This window comes from Vicugna pacos, chromosome 1 (genome assembly GCF_048564905.1).
Source record: "Vicugna pacos chromosome 1, VicPac4, whole genome shotgun sequence".
NCBI lineage: Eukaryota > Metazoa > Chordata > Mammalia > Artiodactyla > Camelidae > Vicugna > Vicugna pacos.
This window is the reverse complement of record NC_132987.1, coordinates 92478310-92505164: the sequence shown is the minus strand read 5'-3', so window position 1 is coordinate 92505164 and position 26855 is coordinate 92478310. Positions and strand designations below refer to the sequence as shown.

Sequence of the window (26855 nt, the reverse complement as noted above, 5' to 3'; positions counted from 1 at the left end):
CTGAGGTAATATTGAGAAAATAAAGCTTTCTTTAAAAGAAGTATCTTACAGCCTTCATCAACTGCTGGACCACATCGGCTGGGAAACACTGGGACAAAGTGAATCTGATGTTTCTTTAAATAAATAGCAGAAAGTCAGTATTGTCTTCTAACATTCTGGAGTCAACACCTCAGAAGGCCTAACTGTTGAAAACAGTTGCTGAGGATTTTGTTGGGCCTTAGTGTCACTGTCCTATACTCCAAGGGACAAAGTTGAGATCTAAAGTAGAAAAGCTGAAGCATTTAGGGGTACATATCACTGAATTTGATGCATCTCCCTAAGTTAAATCCCCAGTTCTTAATATAAGTGTGTTTTCTTGTCATTTGGTCTCATTCACCATACAAACCCAGGTCAAAGATTCCTTCATAGGTGAGCCTTTCTTGCTTTCTTCTCCCTGATCCTCCTTTCTACCCTCAATCACATGGCATATCCTATCATACAATGATGTATCAGTTTGCAGGATTCTATGGTTTAGCTCCTAAAGTACAATGCCTGTACTTCCAATATGCAGTACAAGACATCATACAGGGTAAATTTTTTTAAAATGTTTATTGAACTAAATTAGTCTTGTCAGCTAATTATGAAGCAGCAGAAGAAATTTTGCCTAAATAAGGGCCTGAGTGAGTTATATCTGAATCAATGGATCATGGACTTTCAGGGCTGAAAGGAGCCCTAAAGGTCATCTTGCCCAACACATCTTCCAATGCTTTAAATTCATTTACAACATCCTATTTAAACAATTAATGATGAGGAGCTTACGGCTTCTAGGATTAGTTTATTTCATCACCAGTAAACTCAGTTTAAAAGTCATACCTTACCTATATAGAAAGTACTTGAAAAAAAAACGTTATACCTCAGGTTAGCAAAAACTTATTTTCCTTTAGCTTCCACCTAGAGCAAATCTATTAATACCTTCTTTCATATAACAACCGTCCAAATGTTTCAAGACATTAATGTTCCTTGAAACTTTTCTTCTTCAGGAAACACATTCCTAGTCTTCCATATATGGTTCACTAGTGTGGTTCCAATGTCTGTCTCCATTCTTCAGTAGACTGACCACTGAAGAGTCAGGCAGGACTATTGCACCTCCCTTCCTTGTCCTGTCTTATATTTACACCAGTTTACAAAGTTTGCAGCACAGTCACTATGAGATGGCTTCAGCATATTGTGAACAGAATCTCCTAAATCTTTTATACAACCTGTTGCTAAGTTGAGCTCCTCCACCCCCTACTTAAGGCCATGTAATTTGACTTTTAGCATTGGTTTTATTTATATAGTAAGAAGCCACAATTAAGAGGCTATTTTTATGAGTAGCATGCAGAATGTTTTATACTATTATGGAAATAACTAAAATAATCAGAAAGTTTAATATGCAAGATTTTAATATATGCACAAAATGCTTTTAAGCTTTGGTTTCTTTCCCTAAACACTCTATCAAAAACTAAAATTGTGTCCTGCTTTACAAGACACAATAAGTTAAAAGAGACAAGTTAGCATAACTAAATTATAGCAAAAGTATATTCAATATTAAATAAAGTCACATATTATACTACATTTTAATAGAATCAGAAACTTAAATAAAAGAAAATTATAGCACATGGGAAACAATAAGGTTTTTACATTTTAGTTACAGAAGCATGGTATTTAGCACTTCAACATGAGAATCATGGTATTTATAAATGCTAGGAAATTACAAAAATTCTTTTTTAAATACTTTCAAATCCACTGGTTTGCTTTAAAAGTACATAACTTATGGTATAAAGATACATAAGTAATGTAGTAAGAGATGGTAGGCATTATGAAAATGGACAAATCAATGAATAAATATCACAGTCTATGATTCTAAAAAACAAAAATACAAAGCAAAAATGGAATGAGGTAGAGTGGAATAAAATCTAAGAGGAAGTACATTAATTAAATTATGAGTTCCTCAAGCTACTAAAGACTTGTCAACTTTGAAAACTTACCCAGACAATGTGAAAAATTAAACTTACCTTTTCTTCATGTCGGTCATATTATATATAGAAAAATTTTCAGTCAACTTTGAATAAGTTACTATCCAATTAACATGTGAATTAGTAAAATGTTACAATGAAAAAACGCTAGCATTTATTTTCTTCCAAATTCGGTATCTGGTATCAGCATCAATAAAAAAAGCAATTAAGAAGAGAAGACTTGAAGTAGAGACAGAAATGAAAATTACTGCACAAAAATAAAAAGTAAGATGAGAAAATGATAGAGAAATATTAGTTATATATTATTCACTTTTGGAAATATACTACAATTGAGTCATAATCATATTTCTATCTGGAGATGGAATACCAGTGTTAGAAAGATAAGAGACACAGCCATAAGAAACCAAAAAAACTTTGGCAATAATGTGCAAAGGAACAAAGTTTGAGTAGTAGCAATGACGCTGAAAAAGTAACATGCATGTTTGAGGTATATATTTCATTTTTCCCAACAGGAAAGACTTTGGCATCACAAATGGTTTGGTTTTCTCAGAGGGCAAAAGCATACAATACTAGAAATGACTGAAGAAATAAGAAATTCTGGGAGATGTGTGACGCTAATGGTAAAAACTATAATGTTCATAGTTTTGCTAATGTAACGTATTTTAGCAATTTTTACACCAACAAAACTCATATCAATAAGAATACCTACATCAGTAAACAAGTATACATTCCCAACATTGACATGAGACACTAGAAACTAAAGAATTACTTCTAGATAAATGCTACATAACTTTCATTGAAATTTTCCTCAATTTTCTAACCAGGTGAAAAGTAAAAATGATAATGAGATGTTGAATTAAGTATCTAAGATACAAAAATATCATTAGAATGACTCTGCTAAGTTAGTACAACTATTCGTATCTCAGTTCACAATACAGTGTGTTCAAACCAAGTTAAACGGCATTTTATTTCATTGTCAATGTCAAATGGGTAGTTTATATAACCAAACAACTGTTTAATGTCGCAGTGACCTACCACAGAAAGACAGCCCCAAGATTGTATTCTACAATTTGAGGCTTGAAAAACTATTAAAATAGGTGCTAACAATTTCATTTTTGCTTATAGTACTTACTGCTGTCTCTCCATTCATTTTCTAAGAATTCAGAAAATAATTTCATCACATTTGCCCTGTTTCACGTCAATAATAAATAATAAATTATGTCAATGTATGTGTGATTAAAAAAAACTCATTCTGTACAATGACTTCCATCGGTATCACTCTAAGTTTCTTTTTGTTTTGATTCTAACACTTTAATGTTTTACAGGCATTACATTTTATTGCATTTGATAGAATACTACTTTCTGTATGGTACAATTTCCTATAAAAATGTAATACTATAAAGAGGATTTAACAAAAAATATGGTATAATGTTCTTCTATGGGTTTTCATCTACATAGTAAATGAGTTTGCTGTACTGGAAATTTGGCTGTAAGTATAGTTTTTGCCTTTTAAGAATTTTGCTGAGAGACATCAACTTGGCCTGTCCTCATTTATGCCAGCTTTCTTTTCTATTCTTTCCATACACAGCTGCAGAATACAGACAACATATAAATAAGACATATTTAGAAAGTAAACTTCAAATTTCTCAGAGACTTACAGCAACTCATCTAAAATGAATCTTTTCAATTTAGATACGATAGGCCTTTTAAAATAGTAAATCTTAGCACTAAATAAAGCTCAGTAATAATGCTTCCCATCATCTATCTCCTCAATCTGTCTACTGTTTTGATGACCTAAATCTGTTTACCTAGTGCAAAGGACTATGGGAAAGAGGCTGGAGTCTTTCTTATCATTAGCTTCAAAACAATTAGGAGAAAAGGAAGTCTTTACCACTTTATTTTTCCAACCTGACACAATTTTATTCTTCTAAATAGCTACCACAAATGAAGTAAATACAACACTGTATATATAGAGAAGACGACTCAGGCAATGTGGGCAACTTCCCACAATGTGGGAAAGACATCAGCAAGAAGCTGCACTTGAGATTGGTACAGTATATGTCTACAGAGTGAAAAAAGAGAAAAGAGATTCCAGGTAGAGAAGAAAGAGATGAAAGGATATTTTGTGCTAAGAAACAACAAATGTTAAATAACTCAGAAGGGTAGCAGAAAATTATGTTGTAAATATAAATATAGGAGTTGTATGTCATGCTAAGAAATTTGAACTTCATTGTATAAACAAGTTAAAATATAATTACAAAAATAAATAGTGAAATTTCATTGAGCATTTACTATGTGCCAATTATAGGAACAAGTGATAATCCTATTAAATTCTTAAAACCACATTATGAGCTAGACACTACTGTTACGTTTCAATCACTAAAATGAAAAAACTGAGGAGCAAACAACTAATTCATTTGCTTCTGGTAGAAAAATCCTAATTTTTGCCAATGAGAATCCAGAGTTTGGGTTCTTAAACACTTCAACAAGCTGCCATTCTAAGAAATTATATTTGTATAATATGTGAATGTAAAAAGTCTGACACTGCCTTATTATAATTACTTAGGAATGTTTAACTGTGTAAATTTAATTTTAGTTTGAAATCCAATAAACACAGTAAGAGTATCTTGGAAATATTGGAAATGTGTCATTAAACATTCTTTTGTACTGTAGTTCCTTTGCTTTCTTACTGACACTCCATAGCATTTTTCTTTACCTTTTATGATTCTATTTCTTTGTAAGTGCTTCAGATATAATCAGTAAATAGTTTGAGAGTTTCTCTACTTAGATTTATATGTATCAAAAACTTCTGTAGCAATGGAAGCACTCTAAGAGTCCATCAAAAGATGAATGGATAAAGATGTGTATCTATATAATGGAACACTATTCAGCTGTAAAAAAGAATGAAACTTTGCTATCTGCAGCAAGATGGATGAATTTTGAGGGTATTATGCTAAATGAATTTAGTCAGATAGAGAAAGGCAAATACTGTATGATATCACCTACATGTAGAATCTGAAAAATATAACAAACTAGTGAATAAAACAATAAAGAAGCAGACTTACAGATATAGAGAACAAACTAGTGGGGAGAGGGAAGGCGGAGGGGTAATAAAGGGGTAGGGGGAAAAAAGGGTGATTATGGGATTATATGGAACCATGTGAATGAAACTTTTGAAAACTGTAAAGCACTATAGAATTTAAAGTGTCTTTCATTCAATTTAAAAATAGTATTAAAAAAATTCCACAGTATATCAACTTTGGTATGGTCAACTCAAATTTACGTCTAAAATAAAATGATAAAGATTTACCCACGGTCTGGCTTTTAAGGTGCTGGAGTCCATGATCTAAAACAAATAAATAGAAAAGGTTTTGGAATCTGACTCAGCTGGGTTAAAATCCCAGCTCTGCTACTTACTTAATCTACGACTCTGTCTTTGGGAGATTACTTATTTGATGCCCACTTTCTTATTTCTAAACTGCAAATAATAATACTTAGGTTGTATGTTTCTGGTGAAAATTACAAGATGAAATACTAAAATGCTAATGTATTGCCAGATATGATAATTTCAAAAAATGGTACTGCCAATATTATTCTTAGTGTTGCTCTTACTCTTGTTATCACTAAGAGTTTGCCAGCCCAGTCCTCTCCCAAAGTCACCTATCCTAATAACTTTGATCATTGATTTTAACTCACTGCCAGATTTTCCATGTTAATGTACAAAATCAGTTGTCACCATTATTGTTTTAAACTCATCCTGTACTTTAGTTCTTCCACCTCTATTATCCAGTACAAGAACTGACCGTGGTACAGATATCACCTGCAAACAACCCCTAGGAGTATGGTCTTCAGGGATGGCTTCATATCTACTTTCCTTGGCATACTGATGAATTTGAAGCAAAAGTTCTTGAGACTTAAGGTAGAGGGTTTTCTTCCAACTATTCTAATATAAAAATAATATATTTTAAAAATGCCATGTTATTCCAGTTGAATATAATTGGCTGACTTTTTTTGGCCAAGGCTGACATATTTTAGAATATTTGATACTATACCGTGTTTTCTCTAAAAAAACTTTTCAGATAGGGTTAACATTTTTCAGTAAAATTGTGAAATGGAAGTTTCCCAGAGATCACATCAGATGTTGTTGACATACAGGGTTGAAAGAAGAAAAGGAAAATATTGTCTGCTTTGCTTCCCTACCAAAAATTTGAGTCCTATTATGTCCCTCAGAGTCTGGGTTTTAAATAAACATCTGGATTAACAAATGGAAAAAAAAACATGTTAGTATAATTATGACCCTTTCCTTTCTGATTCAAAATATTTTCTTATCAAAAACATTTTTTTATTTGTTGTCATTACTAGCCATATGTAAAAGCATTTTTCTTTAAGGTTTGATTCTTGGATAAATTTATGCATAATTGACATATAAACATATTAAATTTTTTCATGTTAGTTTTTCTTGTAATATAAAAGGTGTGTGCATGAATTCATATATATATATCCACACACATATATACATATTTACATAAAATACACTTTTTAAAATCCAAGGTTATTTTTAATTTCCTTTTAACTTATCCTAAATTTCACTTATTTCTTTGTTTCAACATAGTCTCAATCATGTACCTTCTATCATCTTTCTAGTTAATTGTACCTATCATTACTGTAACCATCTTAAACCTGCAAAATAAACTCTCAAAACTGCCCTCATAGATTTTGAGAAGCAATGAATTCTTCTAAATGTCAGCCATCAGTTTGTGTCTGTATTTAAAATATTTCACCTGATAATCACTGAAATTTCAATTCTTACTTTGGATCACCTGCATTTAGTTGTAATATAGCACTATTCATAAAAAAAAGGTAATGTTCCACACTTTATATTCAAAGGAGCCAATAGCTCTCCAAATCAATGGCACCTCTCAAAAGCGAACACCTAAATTTCAAATAAGAATTCAACCAATACAGTAATGCACAGAGGTTATGTTTCCTGTGTAAGGCTATGAAGATGGCCATCAGAAGGAGCCCTCTATGGTAGTATTCATTACTTAAGCAAATTTGCTCTGGCCAAAGTTCTGCCCCGCAGTACTGCAGATACATAAACCTGATTTTGTCAGCACAGATATAGTGCATTCATGTCTCAGGACCAGATATTGACCAAGCTCACGAAACTGATGTATCAAAACAGAAAGTCAATTGTTCTGCAGATAGAGTGCAATGGGTTCCTTACCCTCCTTCTGGCTATTACTCTTTGTTGTTTGTTTTCCACTTTTAATCAAATGACCCCTTCTACCTTACTACAAGTGCAATTTTTTTCCACATCACAGTCCACTAACTGTAAGGAAATGGTAAGAGGAATTAGAGCATCCCCCAATTTTATTGCCTAACCCCATTTAGAACGTTGTCAGTTTAGGAGTAGAATTTCTCTACAACTTTTTTCCATGTGCCCAATTCTTCTTTAACAGAACGGAAAGGAGACAAACCCTCTAAATTAAAAACAACAATAACAACAACAACAACAACAACAACAACAAAAACAGGAGCAATAAAACAAACTACTTCTATAAAGTTCCCAATCCTTAATATTTAATGTCTGTCTAAATCTTCACTGGGTTTACATTCGTCATTGAACACATAATCCCTCCTTTCTTGTGTGATAGTTTTCCCAAGTGCTTAAATGCACTTTTATTTAAGTTTTCCTGATTCTATTAAAATGTAAGGTAGTGTGCGACTTTATTAGGACATTACATATATTGAATACGTTTTGTTAAAATTTAGTTATGTCAATTTGTCTCTTCATTAACTTATTGTGTCTTATAAAGCAGGACATACTTTTAATTTTTGATAGTGCTTAGGAAAAGAAACTAAAACTTAAAAAGCATTTAGTGCATATGTTAAAGTCTTGTATATTGAACTTTGATCATTTTAGCTATTTTCATAATAGCATAAAATATATTCTGCATGCTTCTTCTAAAAAAATAGACTCTAAATTGTGACTTCTCATTATACAAATAAAGTCAATATTGAGAAAATCTCTTTAATTTCCTATTCATTAAAATGGAAGATATATTATAAAAAAAGAATAATTTTAAATGCATTTCTTATATATACTGCCCAATTTGAACAAGAAATTCAAAGACACTTCATGTGTTCAGTTGCATTCAAGCCTAGCACCTAAAATGGGATTTCCACACAGTATATTGTAATATCTAATTGTTATTTTGTAATAAAAAGTTGTCACAAAGCCTGAAATACTCAAATCCATGTAAATTGTGTATTTTTTTTGGACTACAAGGAGAACTACAAGGAGAGGCTAGATAGAAATGTTCTTACTTTACAAGGAATCAAAAAAGTCAGGTGACTCAAGTGTTCAGTGACAAGCAAGCTAGGAGAGCCTCTCAACATCCATCTCATACTTAAGGTAGAGTTATGAACAGGAGGAGGATGGAAGAGAAGTGGGAATGGGGGTTGGGGAGGAAGAATGCACATGAGCAGAGTCTTCACATTATTGGTTAAGACTCTATCCAAAAGACACGGATGGGTACCGCTAAAGTTTATCCCAGTTACTCTCCTTTATCTAAGGTTCTGTCACTGACCAACTCTCCTCATGAACATCTACATCCTTCACCATCTGTGTTAATATATGTACTCAGGTAACAAGTCACAAAGGCCTGGAAATTATTCCTTCTCTTTCCAATTACCTTCACTTTTCTGCTCTGCTCTATTGTTCATTTCATTGTTAATCTCTCATAGATTATACTTACTTCAAAAATTTTGAGTAAGACCCAACTATAATCCTAAGTAACAATATTTATGTTCATATACTAAATATTTCTCATACAACAGTTTTATTAGTCCTTTATTATATAAATTTATATAACATACAGGATCTCTTTAAATCTAGTCATATTGGAAGAAAATCCATTGCTAAAATGATTAATTAGGATGAACTGTGTCTCATTTTGATTCATAGCACAGGTTTGTGAATTCTAGTAAAATGACCAAGCATGTCTCCATTTACTTGACCAATGAACAAATGTAAATTACTAAAATTAAATAAAATGTATTAAGTATACTGTCTTCTTGTTAGGTATTATGGAGGAAAAGTCTCACCATTCATGAATCCTTGTATGAAGAACTCGGTATGTTTTGTCTCTTCATTAGAAAATCAATTGACAATGCATAAAATGCAAAAATCCTACATATTAATTATAACTTCATACATAAACATCAATCATTTCTTTGTGTGACATAAGAATGATTATGACTATGATAAACCACAAAACAAATTCCAGAGCTTATTCTGTCAAAGTAAATTCTCAATATTTTCTGTCAAGCTTAGTCCTGTTGAGATACTAACTGTTAAACTCTATTTCTAATTTGGCTGGAACCACTACCATGACTCTCAATGTTTACGCTTGCTTAAATATAGTTAGTTGAAGTTGAAACCTGTGCCCATGGCTAACAGCAATTTTAATCATACTGATCAACTGCCTCCCAAATCCAAAGACCAGGATCAGATTAACTCTATATTTTTTAAAACCAAATAAAAAAACAAAAGACAGAAGCAGAGTATATTGCCTATAGTCCTTCAGAGGTTACCAAATCTAGAGCTTTCTGAATGGCAGTCTAGTAGGGAGGATTTAGAATATATAGTTCATATATTAGATTATGCAAAGGAAGCATTTTTCTTGAATTTTAATCCAATCAATCAAATATGCCTTTTCCATATAATGTGTGAACTAGATTCTTGCTTGTCAAAACATGGTTCTTGGCAGTATCACATGGGAGCACCTTAGAAAGGCAGAATCCCAGGTCCTATCCGACACATACTGAATTACATTCTGCTTTTTAATCAAATTCTCCAGGTAAATTCATATGTACAAGAAGTTTCGGAAACACTGGCCTAGATAATCTTCAACAAAAATATAAATTGTATTTTATGTAAATTTCTTAGAAATTTATGTTAATTGTGCATTTATTTCAATGAGTTTTGGAACTGTATTTCCATATCCCTTCTTAGTTAAAAGCATAAAGTCAGTTCAATATAATAATTAGAATGTTTGTACTAAACAAAACACAAGACACATTCAACTAACCATTATGCATGTTAAATTTTAAACAGAAATATACTTCAAAGGAAATTAATCTATATATTTTGAACTAATTTACACTTACATTTTTAAAGCACACTTTTGATGTCTATAAAGTTTCAAAAGTTTTATGTGTATGTGTGTGTCTTTGTTCATACCAGAAATTTCAGGATATTATGTATAGATCTTGAAATTTAAAACTAAAGTTTTAAAGTGTATTTAACTTAGAAAACTATGATTTACAATTCCAGTCAAAATTAACATTACTTAAAATAATTTATTGCACGAAAGCTCCAACATAGAGAAAAATCCATTTAAAGCAATCAATTTGCTATTTTTAACTCTATGCAGCAAAATATACTGATAGGCTTCGATTATGCAATTTTTAGTAAAATGTTAAAACTACAGTGACATATGTGAGTGAATGCTTAATTTTTCCCTTATATTACCTCTCAAGTAATTTGCAAATATTAAGGCTAAAAATGGGATCTTCTTCATAGGTATGCTGTTTAGACACAGGCAAAAGATTGATAGTAATATCCTAAAAAGAAAAAAAAAAAAACCTCCAAAAAGTGTAACTGCCAAATATGTGAGCAGAAAGTGGAGAAGAGAAAGGAAGAAACAATTAGTGAGGTTCACAAAGTCAGAGAGGAAGCATAAATTATATAATCAGATCTATCATATTTCACATAAATGAGTAAAAGAGTTACATTAGCTTCCTTTGGAAATGAGTCAGGAATTGGCCAGGCACACTACTCATTTGTCTCTCTTTCACTAACATATTTGTCTTCTTTCTCCCTAAATCAAATGAATGATCAATATGATGTAGCTATAGGGATATTGACTTGGTTTTCCTATGGTCTCAGAGAATAAGCTTTACTGAAATTTTGATCATATAATTCTTACTTAAAATAATACTACTGAAGATGATAATCTATCATACAATTTCAAGTACATGATAATTCTATTAAAAAGATTTTAATGAGAGTTGCTGCTTCTCTAAATCACCAATATACTCTCCTAAGTTATTAAAACTTTATTATGCAAGAAAACAATGCATTTTCCTATTAAGTCACTAAATAACCAGAGAACTCTACTGTTTATGCTATGCTCGAATTTAAATAGATGTGAATTGGGGTTGATTATATCCATTGTCTTTTCTGCAAGCACAGCCAACTTTCAGGTCTGTAGTGGATATATCTCTTACTGTTTTCATTCTTTCCCTTTCCATTCCCTCCTTTTTTCCCTTCCTTCCTCCTTCCCCTTTTTCTTTCCTTTCTTTTTTCCCCACTTTTTTTTAAAAACAGGAACATAACAGTGTGAAAATTCAGTTAAGGAGTTTTCAATAACAAATGAAGATCCAAATTTTTGAAAACATGGAGTCAAGAATTACGTCTTTTCATTTTTATATCTCTTCAGTGTCTACCTTGTGAATGGCAAGGCCTTAATATGCTGACTTGAGTTCATTTTCAGAACAAATAGTTATACATGGAACTGACAATAATGTTTTTGCCAGCTAGAATCTCATTTTACTCCAGGATTATTTTTTTCCCATAGTAGTTCATACACTTTCAGCCTGAATTTCTAATTTCAGGCAATACAACAGAGTGCCCTAATGAGATGGTCCTGTCATACGTGAAGCCTCACCTAGCCCTGGGATCTCTCAAGGAGATAGCTCAAAGTCATGCAGAAACAGAAGCCAAAATTGGTATGTAAGAAACTAAATCTTTGGACAGAGCTGCAGTTTCTTAAGGTCAATCCTCTCTTTACACCAACCTAAGGCCTCGGGCCATCAGACTGCATTAAGCTTGGGTAACACAGATGGTAAGAATACTGACCTTAACAAAGTGTAGCCTTTAGGGGAAAGACAGTCCTTGAAATACACAGAAACTGTTTCTGCATATTTCAGCTTCTTACCATCCAGTTAGTATTTCCCTAGTGTAATAGTAGGATCCTTTATGCCCTAATTCTAATCCAAAATCACTAGTTTTTGACCAATATCATTCTGAAATCTATTCAACTTCTGGGACTATGACATCAGAAGCCAAACTTTTTAGAATCTTTATATAACTCATATACTCAAATATTTTACATTGTAGCCCCAAAGAGTCCCTATCAGTCCTACCTAAGCAACTTGAATTCTGGCAACCTGCCTGATAAAATCTGAGGACATATTAACACCTTGACTGGTTCTTTTCTTGAAACTAACTTAGTAGTTTCCTGCTGACTAAAACTCTGAAATTAGATATAAATCCTAATAATTCTCAGTCCAGACTACCTTAAAGAAACAAAAAGACTGGTTGATACAGTTAAAGCTAACCATTATTGTTTGAAAATTTCAGTGCATTAGATTTTGAAGAAAAATGATTTTACAACAGAGCGTGGCTGAGATCTGATGGAATTCTATTCTGATCAAACTACACATCTAATTGAAAACAACTGTTACAAAATAAATCCCTAATATAGTTTGGGAAGAGAAGAAATATTTTTAAGGGGAAGTAGAGGGAAAATATAACTGTTTGTTATGAAAACAATTTAAATCACTGGTTGGGTGGGAAAAGAGGTTTGAACGTGACTTACTGTTCACTATATGCTCTATGGAAACTTTGATGTTTGCATTAAATTTTAAAAATACACACCAAATAAGGCATTAGGACTTGTCAGTGGTCAAAATCAACTTTAGAGATAGAAACAGTTCTTTATTGAAAGACAAAGAAATTACAGAAATTACAGAAAAGCCCTACTAAAGAATTTTTCTTGGCTACATTAAGTCACTATTCTCAAACCATTTCAAATAGTAATAGTATATTGGGGACTAAAACAAAAATTGCTGATCAATGAACTTAGTAATTCTTCCTAAGGAAGGTAACAGGATGGAGTGAGGAAGAAATGAAAAAAAGAAAGAGGCATCATTTCATTTCAAGAAAAAGCAGTATCTTTTCCTTTCTCTTCTTCCGAGAAGCACGAAATGGAAGACTGCAGTGAAAGTGTTTGAAAAAGTGAAAGAGGTGATTTGTTGCGCATAATATGACTGCAAAGGCAAACAGATTAAATAAATGGTGATGGAAACAAGAAAAAACTATAAAAATACTGTAAAAAGAATAACAAGCAGCTACTAAGAACTTTGATGCAAAAAGTCTAAATGCTGAAAATAAAATGAAAACATTTAAGTTAAGAGAGAGAAAAGTATATTTATTTCTATGACAATGGCCTATATTTGTATCAAACAAAAGACTCAGAGTTTCCGGAGCAGTCTAACTTGGATGGGGGCTTTGGGAGCCAGACTTTCTGGGTTTGAATCCAAATTCTGTGTCATCTTAACTAAGCACACTTGAATAAGATATATACTCCTTCCCCTTCCTTTCCATCATTGCTGGGACTCTTAAAAGATTGAGTTCACAAGGAAAAATAAAAATAAGTCATGCCAGTGAAAGAAAAAATTAGAGAGTCATAGTCATAATCACATTTGTAGTCTTGCATAAATACTCATCAATCTATCAGTTTTTCTTCAGGAACTGATATGCAAAAATACAGCACAAGAAGTTGGGGGATTCCTTGTTTTTAAGATTCACTGCTCTAAGTTAGCATTTCAAAGTGAGGCCTATTTAACAAACCTCCAGTTACCTAAACACAATTAAGACTCATAATTACTGATCAAAAATTAACATAGTTTGTGTGAGAACATCACACAGCACATCAGACCTCTCTAGGAGCATCACCTGCAGAGCTGTTAATGAACAGGCATCCGAGAACATGCCTTGACCTTGTTTCTCTAGATAGAGGGGAAAGAGTATAACACAAAGAGGACAGAAGGAAAGTTAACCAAAGCAGGCTGAATTCAGAAAAGTTTTATATGTGAATGTTACTTTCTAAGAAAGAATGGATAAAGCAATAACCATATAAAGGGAGCCATAGTTGTGATTCAAATAGTCAGCTAAAGAAACCCTAAGAACTTTTAACTCATGGTATAAAGACAATAGCAGCCATTCAGGTATGTATGCGTGTCCAATACCTTAGACTGTTATATATTAGAGTTGCAGACAAGGCTGTTTAACGGAAGAGTTGCAAACTTATGACACTATGAACTCAGTACCTTGCAAATAACACACATTTCAGAGTAACTTACTATATAATGTGGTCACAAATTCTGACAACTTAAACAGTGTCTATTTTCTATTTTTTCTTAAAGTCTTTCCACAGAATAAGACTGTAATACTATTACCCTGATATTTAAACTTAAAGAATCTACATTCTGGAAGTTATAAGAGGAAAAGTGAGCAAGTAAACACTTGAATACAAAAGCTAAAAGAAATTCAAAAGAACAGAATATCATCCAGAAACACACATACTAAAAATAAAGCAATTTTTATATAACTATGTGTCAATGGACAGACTCGATACTCAGGACATTTCTTTTCTATGAAATAGAAGAGGAGTTCTTCAGACATGGAATGTTAAAACATCCCTTTACTATTCCTCACCTCATATAAATTGCCACCAATGTAGTTCAGAAAACCATGACTTTGAACAAACTATGAATTTTCCTCCTTATATTCACTGAGTACAAATGGTAGTAGATAGGAAAATATATGCCATGTGTTTCTGTTAATTAAGTTCCCTTGTTTGAAAGCCATGTCAAGAATGGAAGAGAAATCTCAATTCAGGAGTATCTAGATATTAACTCATGGTTAAGTTACTTCTATTACTCTTATAAATATGATTTTTAATTTTTAAGAGTCCTTTTATTTAAAAAAGGTTAACATATATGATAGATTCTCCCTTGATACTGATACCCGAACAAGAACACAGAACATTTTGCCAAAATTAAATACACTTTTTAGCAAGCTTGGACCTAAATAATATTATCCCAATTCACGAATGCGTATAAGATTAACTGGCATTATTATTGAATACTTGGGCATGCTGGAAATAGATTTAGATTTTTATAATTCTAAGTTCTATTGATTACTGTGCTTATTACATTTCCTTGGTAGAAAACAGTGCACTCTTGGATATTTTTATTAAATGAAGAGCCATTCACTCTTGAATCTCTTTTTTCCTTCACTGGGAGGTGCCCTAGGGCTTTGGGGGCAACACTGTGCATTTTGGTACAATTAGAACAAATATTTGCTATCTTCTTTGTGTTTCAGCTTAGTCTGAAATGACTCAGGGAAACTGTGCCTCTGGATAGGGATAGCAAAGTGAACCACAGATTAATCTGAAATTTACCCCAAAATATTAACTGGATGCCTTTTGTGAACCTAGCTCTAAACTAGGGAAAGTTGTCTTGTCTGAGTATTCTTTTCATAATATCTACATGACACAAATTAATGTCAGGTTGTGGACTGCATTGGGACCATATACATCAACAAGTGTCAGAAAAACTAGAACCTCAGAGTTTCAGTTGAATTTTAAAGAGTTAAAGCAGAGGTTAATGGAATAAAATTTATTTTAAAAGAGTCACTATTGCTTAATAGTTAAACCACCTTTGGATCAGATAGCCTGGATTTGCAACCTGACCCAGCCACATATAATCTTGGATAATCTACTCAATCCCCTACACATTACTTTCTTGAAAAAAGAAAACTAAAGCGACTGTGTATAATAAAGTTAGGAGATAAATTAGATTCTGTATGGAAACACTTCCCACTGGGGTTGGCAAATGATAAGCATTCAATAAATATTACCCACTATGATTAGGTTCTAGGTGATGGGGACTTGGAGGATGAGAAGAATTAGTACAGAGGAGCAGAATGAGAGCATTCCAGGAAGTGGACATTTTAGGCAGTTAGATAGAAATGGGCTCCAGGTAAGGGGAGAGGAAGGGGGAGGGAGCAACCCAGAAAATAAACAGTATGCCTATACTCAAGGTAAGGGGTTCCAAAAACTTTTACTTTCTCTAAATGAAGGCCAGCAAAGAAGCCAGCTAGAATCGAATGCTGTGGCTGCGCAGCAGAGAGAAGGACCTGGCTTAACTTGACCCAATGTTCGTTATAATGTAATTAACATTACAGTTTGAGCCCCTTCCTGTAGGTTTCTCTGTGTGCATCATGGGTAAAAAAACATGCCTAAAAGAGACGTGCGTGCCTGAGAACAAGGAACATGAGCTGTCAATCAGCCTGAGCACTCAGAGAGAGTAATGCATCAATAACCAATCATGAAAACACCCCCTAAGCCAGGATACAAGAACAGGAAAAACAAAGGAGCAGAGGCATTTTTCCTCTCTTAGATTGGCCCTGCCCCAATTCTCAGGCATGTACTATATTTTACTACCTTTTTACTTCACTAATAAAATCTTCTGTTTATATCACACTCTCTTTCTTCCATTAGAAATTCTTTTATTTGAGGTGACTAAGAACCAATGTAACTTTTATTTCCTCCTCCTGGTAACAGAGTATGATTAAAGGCTTAGAATAAAAACATTCTCATCTCCAGACTGTGGCATAAATTCTATTCATCTTTCACTTGCCTAAATCCTGATCACTGTTCCAATTTTAATTTAATGTCTCCTTCAGGAAAGCCTTCACTGAAACATACATTAGTCCTGATTACAGTAGCTTCTACTCATTTAAATCTCATTGAATTCTGCAAAACAAAATCACAACTAATAATTTATCTGTGTAAATTTTAAAAATATTTCAGTTCTTCTGCTGAACTTTGAATACCAGGGGAATAAGAACTGTTTCTGTCCTGGGTATACCAGTATAGCCCAAGAGCCTAAAATAACACACAACAAAAGCCAAGAGTCAGTGTATTTTGCTGGTACATGAATGAGTGAATAAATGAGCACATAATGAATTTTACATCTTTTCAGAAGTAAAACTTAGATGAAAGAAAATGTTCAAGTAAGAAAATAAGATAATATTAGTTACTTCAGATGAAGTCAGTTGATGGAGAGATTTGATTATCAGTCTAATTAACTTTGCAACAAAAAGGAAGTAAAGATTTTAAGTTTTGTATTTTTTAATTAGCATTTGATTCATGTTCACTTACATAATATTGGTCACATAGCTTTTAGGAAAATCTTGTAGGACTGATAGAGACTGAATACCAAATAAGGTGCTCTTACAAAGAGACACATGAAGTGATAAACAACTTAAACTACTCAACAGGCAGAACAAGTACAAATTAGAATTTGAATTTGGCAATATCCAAGAAAATATATTTTTTAAATTTTATTCTATGCCCTTATACTAACTTCATGGATTTGTTTATTTTATTTAATTTTTTTTTTAACTTGGAGTGACATATGGGTGGCAGTGGGGGGTTGTATTAGTAAGACTGCTAAACCCTTACTTTTCAACATGTGGCCAAGTCTCAGAATCACCAAGACAGCTGCAGGTATCTTAGAAATGAAGAATTCTAGGATCCCCTCAGAACTGCTGAACTGAAAGCTGCATGTTACCAAGATTTGCAGATCATTTACATGCACAATTAGCTATGAGAAGCACTACTTCAAGTAGTGTCTTAGTCTGGCCATGGTTAACACTATGCTGAAATAGTGAGTGAGCACCAGCTACTGAAAGAGAAGAATTGATAGATTTTGAAAACAAATTATATCTAGAGATGAGGTAAAGGTAACTGTCATTGATTTTAGCACATCAATATAAACAACTGATAAAATGACAGTGTATTTTAAAAACAACACACAAGGACAATAGGATAAACTGTGGATTGCAAGGTACTCTTGTGAGGACATACAATTGAAATTTTAAAGTAATTTTGGTTATCATATCTAGGCTCAAAAGATATTGTTATTCTTTAAAAAGTGAAGTCATTATCTTCAGATTAAATAAATTCCAGCCACATGACCCTCTGTGCTGAACTTATGGGTACTAATGTCATCTTATTTTTTCTCAAACACCAGCTCTCCTCCAAGGCCTAGTTCAAAGGTGATGTCTCACCTATGAAAGGACTGGGGCTTCTTCAATTCAAAATGAACTAGATATATTTATACATTATCAGAGAAGACAAATTTAATGGTTTTTAACAAAAATCTTTGTAAACTATTTTCATTTTCTTTTTTTTTTAACACACTTCTATATTTCCATTTTATAGGCTGTTAGTTCCTATTGGCTCATATTAACTAAACACTTATTTTATCAAATCTACTGATTCCATCATTTAGCAACACAAGGTTGGCACTGAAGACAGAGAAGAAATCAATGGTATCTGTCTTTTAATATGTTCACAAGCTTATGACAAAAACATAATAAATCATCAATTTTATTAAAACTTGATAGCTATGAGAAAGGTACACAAGCTACCATTTGTATATGCCCAGTGTCTCTGGGGAAATAGGGAGACAGCTTAAAAGTATTTTGAGAATATAGATCATAGTTCATCCCTCATGTTTTTTATTTTCCTAAATATTCCTTCCTATCTAACCTCACAAACTTTTTTTTTTGCTGAAAGAGTAATGTAGTAGACACTAATTAAATATTTTTGAGTAACTGACAACCAAACCATGTCCATATGTTCCATTAAGAACACAAAAAAAATTAGTAAGATTTTCTATTTGAGAAATATTATTTATAAAACTAAAAGCATGTTTTTTTTAATTTGTTCTACTACTTACTGAAACAAAAAGCAGTGACTCAGGAAGGATCATTTAATATCTTAATTCCCAGAACCTTGAAATAGACAACCAGTTCAATGAAAATGTGCTATTTTATATAAGAAGATAACTTACCTCAATCTTACTCTACTGGAAGCTATTTTTTTTGTACTTAGTTTTCAGCACTGTGTTGTTTTGTTTTAGTAAATGTTTTTCTCTTTAAATTCATCAAGCTGAATTTCAAATGGTTAGAATAAACAGAGGTTGATCACAGACAGGACAAGTGAACAAAAATATAATGCTATCCAATCCAATGCTTCCCTCAAATGCTACCATCTGCCTTTGGGCAGAGTAGGGAAAAGATAGAAGAGCCCAGGACCTCTCATTCAGGAATTACCATTTGTAAAGATAAATTCAAACAAGGCATTCTTCTCTGATATTCCTAGGAATTCTCACCCTCCTGCTTCTTCCTATCTACAACAGATACCACTAGCTGCCTCAAATATTCTCACCAAACCCAAGCCTCATCCAAATGAAGAATTATTCAAATGTAGAGAAACTGAAGAGTAAGATTGATGGGGTCCCATTTCATAACTCTGATTGTGACTGCCAAAGACTTCATTTAATTTTAACTTATCACTGGTTGGTTCAGAGTGCCCATGCCCATGCCACAATATTTTAGGATAATGGGTGCTCTGACCATGGGGAATTAAAGTGTTAGTTCTGATGGTTAAGGGGAAGCGTACTTCTTATTCCTTCTATTTATGTTTTTTACCTTCTCTAAGAGTAAACGGATACCTTATTTAAATTTAGTAGTATCCCCAGTAATAAGTGAAATTTGGGCTTCAGGATTGATAAAGGGCAAAAAAATGTGTTTAATTGGTGCATTTGTTCAAATGTTACGGTTAATTCAGACCTATGTTGCAGAGACATAAAATTTAATTAGCACTCTTATTTGTTGTCAAAATTCTTTTAGTAAATTTTAGATTTCCAATAAAGTTTGAACTTAAATTTTAGTAAATCATGGGCCTCTGTTTCTGATTTTTGTTTGTTTACTAGATACATTTCAAGGGAGTTCTCTACGTTCTGCTCATATTTTTAAGTTTCTCCCTCCAGAAAGTCGAAAAGCAGTAGCGTAAGGTTACTTTCCCATGGCAATAGCAGCTTTATTGGGATTAAGGATCCTCAACTGAGATCAGGTTTATACCTCCTTAGCTGTGTTCCAGGAGGGGTACCATGGGTATTTTCCCCTATATCCTGGAATATAAGAATATTTTGCAACACAGGCAAAGGTATTTTTAAGAGTTGTAGCGACTCATCTGTTTTAGGAGGGTAGCCCTCAGCATGCTACATAGTGACTAATCTTCCTCCACATGAGCAACCCCTGATGGGCCTGTACATTGCACAGGTTGTCAGTCTTTCTCTTAAGCACTCAGTAGGATGAGGGCAAGTGACAGGTTGAGACACACAGTCATGGTCACAAGGTAATTCAGTTACGAGCTATAGTCAGTTATGGCTTATGTTAGAATCGAGACACATGATTCAACCCGAGACACACAGACAGTCCCAGGCCAAGACACATGAACTACAGCCATTTTAAGGAGTCCCCCAATTCCATACTAACATTTTTAATGACAATTAGCAAAACTTCCAACTTAGATTAGTTAGATCTATAAAAGAGACTTTGAGGGCTCAGTAAATGCAGTGCAAAGCAACATAACTCAAAGCACAAACTAGCCAGCAGGCAGCAGCTAAAAGTGCATGCTTCTCAGCAGGCAATAAAACCAGTCAGCAAGCAAAAGCATTAGAAGCGAGATCTTCCTGAGGTGGTGGTCACTGTCTGGCCATCCTCCTCACAGAGCCAATCAATTTATTCATCCCACAGAGATGGGATGGGCCCTCCTCCTAAACTTTGGTTAGGATATTAAGACTGATCATACTACACTCAATTAAGAGGGGTTTTTGTTTGTTTCACAGTCATTACCATATCAAATAATTGCTCTAATAGCACTAATGCAGCTGGAGGTGCTCATTGCAACACTGAACAAGATTTCCTACCTTGTTTCTGTCCAAAGAGAATGTCTACCCTTTTGTTTCTTCCCCCTTTTGGGAGAAAAGCCGTTATGGTCCATTTACCCAATTAAACCTTTTAATTCGTTTGTTTTTAAAAATTTGGAGGCACCTGAGTTTCCCCGTTAAGAAATGAAAGTCAAATTGAGTATCCCATCCCCTCCCCCACTTCCACAGGCCAAATTAAGTACCTGCAGCGAGGGTATTTCTGTTGCCTCTGATTTCTGGAAATGAGTATCAAAAGAAATGGCATCAAGTGTTCATGTCGAGTAATGGCACGGAGCGGGCTCCAGAAACTTGTCAGACGTAGCATCACTGTGTCTGGACTGTCTGGAGGTGACGTGAGGAGAATGTGAAGGCTTGTTGCTGGGGTAGATACAGCAGCTGGAAGCCTGTACTAAGCCAAGTCCCACCTACAGTTCGTCCAGGAAGTCGGCCAGGGCTGGGATATCTTCATTCCGGCCTTTGGCTGGGGCGGATGGGGCTATCCAAGGGGTTTCCAGGCAGGATCCGCCGCTGGTCAAACACGCACTGGGGTACAGCCCGGCTGCCAGCCGGAGTGGAACCTCGCACTGGCAGCGGAGCCAAAGGACTTCGTTTTCAGGCAGGTGGACCTTCACCACAAACACCAGGTTTCCAGCCACCTGGGAGTCTTCAAAGACGTGGCCCTGCTTCTTATTCAGGCCCCAGTAGACGCCACCGACTGCTTCTTCCATACCGGGATTCTCCACAGCTGAACAGGCTCCGTGAGCTAGGCCTGGGCTGTCAGCCGTCCCGCCCTGACGATGACCCAGCAGCCCCCGCGCTCGATAACGTCTGCGTGCAGCGTCGTGTCGTGACGTCAAAGCGCACGTCACGCCGGTGATTCACGTCACGCAGGTCATTCTCCTCACACAGCAGCCCCCTCCTTGCTGGCCCTCTGGAAGCCGGCGCTACATTGTCCTTGATCTCCTTGAGGTACTGCACAGCCTCGGTGAGGACTTGGAGGCAGGTGCCTGCCGCCCAGGCCAAAGGACCTTGTCTTTCGAACCTCAGCCGAGTCACACTCGTACTCCTCTGCCAGGTGGCGGGTTCACTGCTTGAGCTCCCAGTGGGTGGACGCGTCATCCTGTTCGATGTCTTTGGCCAGGCCGTTGGGGAAGGGCCACACCTTTTGTACAGCCGGTTGTGCTTGTTGGGGGACCTGGACAAGCAGAGCACGTTAAACTCCTCACTGAGAGTCTCATGCTGTACAAGACAACTGGGTGCTATTTCTTGATGGGAATGCAGGCATGGTCCTCCTTCAAGCGGATCTCTGGGTGCACTTCACTGACCCCTGGGATGATGTACTCCCTTGATTGCTCTATGATGCACTACACCATGGGGTCCGACTTGGCAAGCTGCTTCAGACCCTCCACCAGCTTGAGCAGGTCAGCCAGGTACTTGGCCTCCAGGATGAGCCTGACAACCGGGGCTCACGCTGAACTTATGCAACTGCGAAGGCATACTCGTAAGTGGTATTGGTGCCTGTATTCACCAGGAACTGGGCCACACCTAGGCCCGTGATGTTCCTGCAAGGCGCATCCTAGATGGGCTCCACAAAACGTCCCATTGTAAGGATTGTTCTCTGGATCGGCTTCAGGTACAGGTTTTTCTTCCTCTGGGTCATATAATTGGGGGTGTGTATTGTGATCATTTTGCATTGTATACAAATATCGTATCATTATATTTTGCACCTAAAACTAACATAATGTTGCGTCCCAATTATACCTTGATAAAAATGATTTCTTACAAAAATATTAAGAGGGTATGAAAAGGTTTTACTCACATAATGAAACTTTCTTTCGAAAGCAGAGACATCTCCCAAACAGGTCCAAAAGCGGCAGCTTGAGGGAGAGACAAAAAAAGACTAGTTTGGCTTTTATTGTGATTAGAGGGTATCTTTGAAGCGAGGATTCCTGTGAGTGGACTAGGGTTTGCACCGTTTGGATTCCCTGCTCTTGCCAAGGGGGGAACACCTAGTCTTTCTTATAAGCTTTGTCAGGTGTGGGGCAGAAGAGGGGAGAAGTCATTGAGTTTGAAAGCTGTCAGCAGTTAAATGTCAAAAATGAAGTCGGAGTGTTTGTTAAAATGCCACGAGTTCCTTACTTTCAGGGCCTTTTCAGCTACTAATTTCTCTCTTATGAATTATCTTCTAACTGATCATAATATAACAAGACGTTGATGATTTCTTCTGTTGTTCTATAATTGTGGCTTAAGCTGAGAATAGACTGCCTTAAGTACTTCACACTCTAAATTCAGAGAGCCAACAGAAGTTGGAATTATTGAGGGGTAGAAGTTAGAGAATGGATATGTGTCAACCCTATTTATCCCTACCAATTACTATAGAAAGAAAATTGGCAAATATGACTATGATATTTTGGAGAGATTCCTGTTCATGGAAAGTGAGCCTTTCCCACTTTGAAGATACGGAAAGTAGATCTATGAGATTTCTTTCTAAAAATTAGTAAAGCCTTCAAGAAGGGGAAACACTTTTTATTCTTTGTGCTTGCTTAGTAGGAGGACTTACTGATATGCTCTTGTGCTAACTGAACAGAAGAAAAGCGAATAGGAAGAAGGGCAAAAGGCGGAGAGAGCGCGCGCACACACGCGGGAGGGAGCCGGGAACCTTCCCTCTAAGTATATAGAGAAGCATTCTGCAGGGGCTCACCAGACCTACAAGGATAGATTCAGCTGTGAGATACAGTCTTGCCATTTGCCTGTGTGGTTTAGTGAGTAAAGGGGCAAAAAGGGGCAGTGATTAGAAGAATGCAACGTAAAGGTCATCAGCTTAAGGCCAGCTAAGAGGTGAGGCCAAACCTAAAAATGAAAAAATGTCTAAGGGAGCTGTACACCAATGAACACGTTGCTATCAAGGTGTGTTGGAGCTATAGATAAGGAATGGAAATAGTTATATCCAAGCAAGGAAAGGCTATAATCCTTCCAAGGCAGTAAGGAAATATTGGACATCTTTCCTTTTTTCTCCTCCTGCCTTAACAAAACAGAGGAACTAGTATCTAAAGAAGTAGTAAAGGGAAGTACATAAAGGACAGACCATAATTTTCTCTGCTTAACTCCAATTTTCCATAGCCCAAGGTAAGTCTAGTCTATGCTAGAGGTGGAAACAGTGAGGGAGAACATACTGTTGAGTTTGAAACTGAGCTTTAACTTGTAGCAAGTCAAAGTCTTAAATGGGAAAGTGAGATCAGTCTAAAAACTGACAGACCAGAGATTTTTAATCTGGTCTTCTGGTGCACTCCTAGCAGGAATTTTTACCATGGTACCACTTAAGGATGGTTATTAAGAAATAAAGCTTTAAAAAAAATGTATGCCAGATACATTCACATGACTGGATCCTTCTCAGCTAAGGTGTCACTTAAATATGACCTCTTACAGTCATATTTAAGTGTTTCATACCTTGAATCATGGATAGTTGGGAAAATACAGTAGATAAATGGTATCTCATGCTCACTGGCCCTCTCTCTCTTATATTCATGTACACATGCTCACATACACATACTGAGTTATTAAATAAAAACTTGTAGGAGATGTCATCACCTTCACCCATAGGGTGTATATATGGTAAGAAAAGTAAGATTCTACAGACTGAATATTGAAAAGCATCAACATTTGTTAAAGAATTGCTCACAGAGAAATGAGAAGAAGCAGAGTTAAAAAGTTACAAGTGAGACCAGAGTAGCATGGGGGTCAAACTCAAAGACAGAAGGGAAGAGAGAAGAGTGTCAAACCCAGCAACACATACCTCTAAGGTAAAAATGTTTCATTGAAGGTAGTATTTTGGAGTTCTAAGTGTCTTGGCAAAAGGTATTTCCACAACATGTAGAGAGAAGTAGTTTGAATAATGGATGGGAGTGGAGAAGAGTTGTTCAGCACCAACCATGAAGCTGTATGGGAGCCTCTATGTGCGGTAAAAAGCAAACTGTTTTGTAAACACCGACAGAAAATTAAACAAATAAAAAATATGTTATCAACCTATTTTAAAAAAATTATCACAACTGGAAAAATGTCACTAGAAAAAAAGTGGGTACCTATTGCATAATTACCATTAAAGATAGTTCCTACCCTACTCAGTTTGCAATTTAGGATATCATTTAATGTTGCCAACTATTAAAGCTATAGAGGAATGCTGCCTGAGTTGTACTCTAGGTTTGGAAACTGGCTAGCTGTACAGCCTATGAAAGACATTTCTTCTCTGGATCTCAGTTTATGAATTCAGTAAGTTTTAACTGAACCTGTAGGCTTTACATTTTTATTGTACTCATATGTCCACAAATAACATCTGTTCACACATAATGTAGGAAAACTAGATAGCTTGAATTTATAACCCTACTCTCCCACTTAAAAGCTGTATAAATTTGGGCAGTTGACTTAATGGTCTTAGTGTCTCAGTTTCCTCAATAAATAAATTGAAATAATCATAATAGAGACTTCATAATGTTGTGATGAAAATAAATGAAATGTTATATGTAAAGACCTACACAGAGTGCCTGGCACAAGGTAATTGCTTAATAAATGTTATATATATCATTACATTGTAATTGCTTATAATTATAAAATGGTATATAGTACATCTGAACATATATACATGTGAGTTCTTATATGTGTGTGCATATACATGTAGAGATAAGTATATCTATAGTCCTCTTTAGTGTATGTGAGCATATATTTCTTTAAAAGTATTTAACAACTTTGAACTTTATAAAATAATTTTCCACAAAATCCATATGGATAGATATGAAGCTCAAAAAGTAGAATTTCTAGCTCTCAAGGATTCCCACAAGAGGGGAAAAAGATTCTTTTCATGTCGGGAAAAATACAGGTACTTTTAAACAAATATGTACCAGAGACTAATCCACTTTCCTTTCCTACCGTTGCACCAACAGCATTATGAACCAGAAAATTGTTTGAGCAGCCACAGATAAGGAATTACAAATCTGGAAGTTCAAGAGTCATATAAAGCAGATGTAAGGTTAATTTGCATGGTTTAGTTGCCTCCCGATTTTTTCAATACATTTCAATGGCTTGAAACTCTGAAAACCTGATAGCAAATAAAAAGGTTTCTATAGGCTGCCTGATTTCTTGCTGATTCAGCTGTCTGAAGGCAAAGCCAATTACTATGGCTTGCATTTCCTTGTGCAGAAACCAGAACATATTCATTGTTAAATAGAGCCATTAAATATTTAGGGGAGGAAGAAAAGTTTTATGAATTGAGATGATAGCAGTGAAAAACTACCTATGGATATTTTCCTCTTAAACAACAAGAAAACACTTTTCTAAGTGTAACTTGAAAATCTCAAGCATGAAATATGATTTGATTTAATATCAATTCAATGGTCTTTTTAAATGTTGATTTTTAGGTTGGCATATAAGAAAAAAAAAGCCTCAGATATAAAGCTAAATTTTATCCTCAGTGTAATAAAAAGAACCAATATGGTCTCCTGAACAAAGAACTAGCTGAAGAATTGGGATTCTATTTTTGGCCTCACCAGTGACTTGCTCAGTGACCTTGGACATATCACTTAAATGGCTTTGTGCCTCAAGGTTCCCAGCTGTAATATAGAGATTATAATGCCAGCCCCTGCTTCATGGGACTGAAGAACTATTTCAGTTTAGTTTGTTTAAAACCCCAAAGGCTTTTGAAACTACCAGAAATAACTGTTAAATTCAAACAAGATTGTATTTTATTAATTTCTTTTTACTGTTTGATTTGGTTTTCTTGTAGTCTTTCATAATCCTCTTCCTACTAAAATAAATCACGGGGATAAAATTAATAGATGAAAATTTTCATTGGATATTAAGGAACACTTCTAACAGTAAAGGAAAATTAAGAATACACTTCTGAGATCAACTGATATACTTTATACTCCTTGGCATGTTTAACTCGTGATTCAAAAAAGAATTATGTTACAATCATGTAACTTAGAACTTCTCACTAAATCTGTAGTGGACTATTTTCTTCTTATTCCAGGCCTTCTCACAGTTTCTCTCCATGACTTTTTTCAAGCAAGATTTTCTCATAATGTCTCTACAAATATACTGATAAATCCATCTCCATCTCTCCAAATCCAGAACACCCACTCAAGCCCCTTTCAAATGCCATGTCCT

The 26855-nt window shown here is 35.0% G+C and overlaps 1 protein-coding gene and 1 pseudogene across 1 annotated transcript in view; both read right to left on the bottom strand.

The window, feature by feature from the left end:
• LOC140699298 (elongation factor 2-like) overlaps nt 1-21469 on the bottom strand; it is a 524143-nt gene extending 502674 nt beyond the window's left edge. Inside the window, exon 1 of the mRNA XM_072971248.1 lies at nt 20903-21469. Within this exon, the coding sequence (XP_072827349.1) occupies nt 21125-21427 (303 nt within the window). The 5' untranslated portion in view covers nt 21428-21469 and the 3' untranslated portion in view covers nt 20903-21124. The remainder of the gene's footprint in view (nt 1-20902) is intronic.
• A 131-nt stretch (nt 21470-21600) lies between these two features.
• LOC102541525 (elongation factor 2-like) lies at nt 21601-22386 on the bottom strand (annotated as a pseudogene).
• Nucleotides 22387-26855: the final 4469 nt, after the last annotated feature.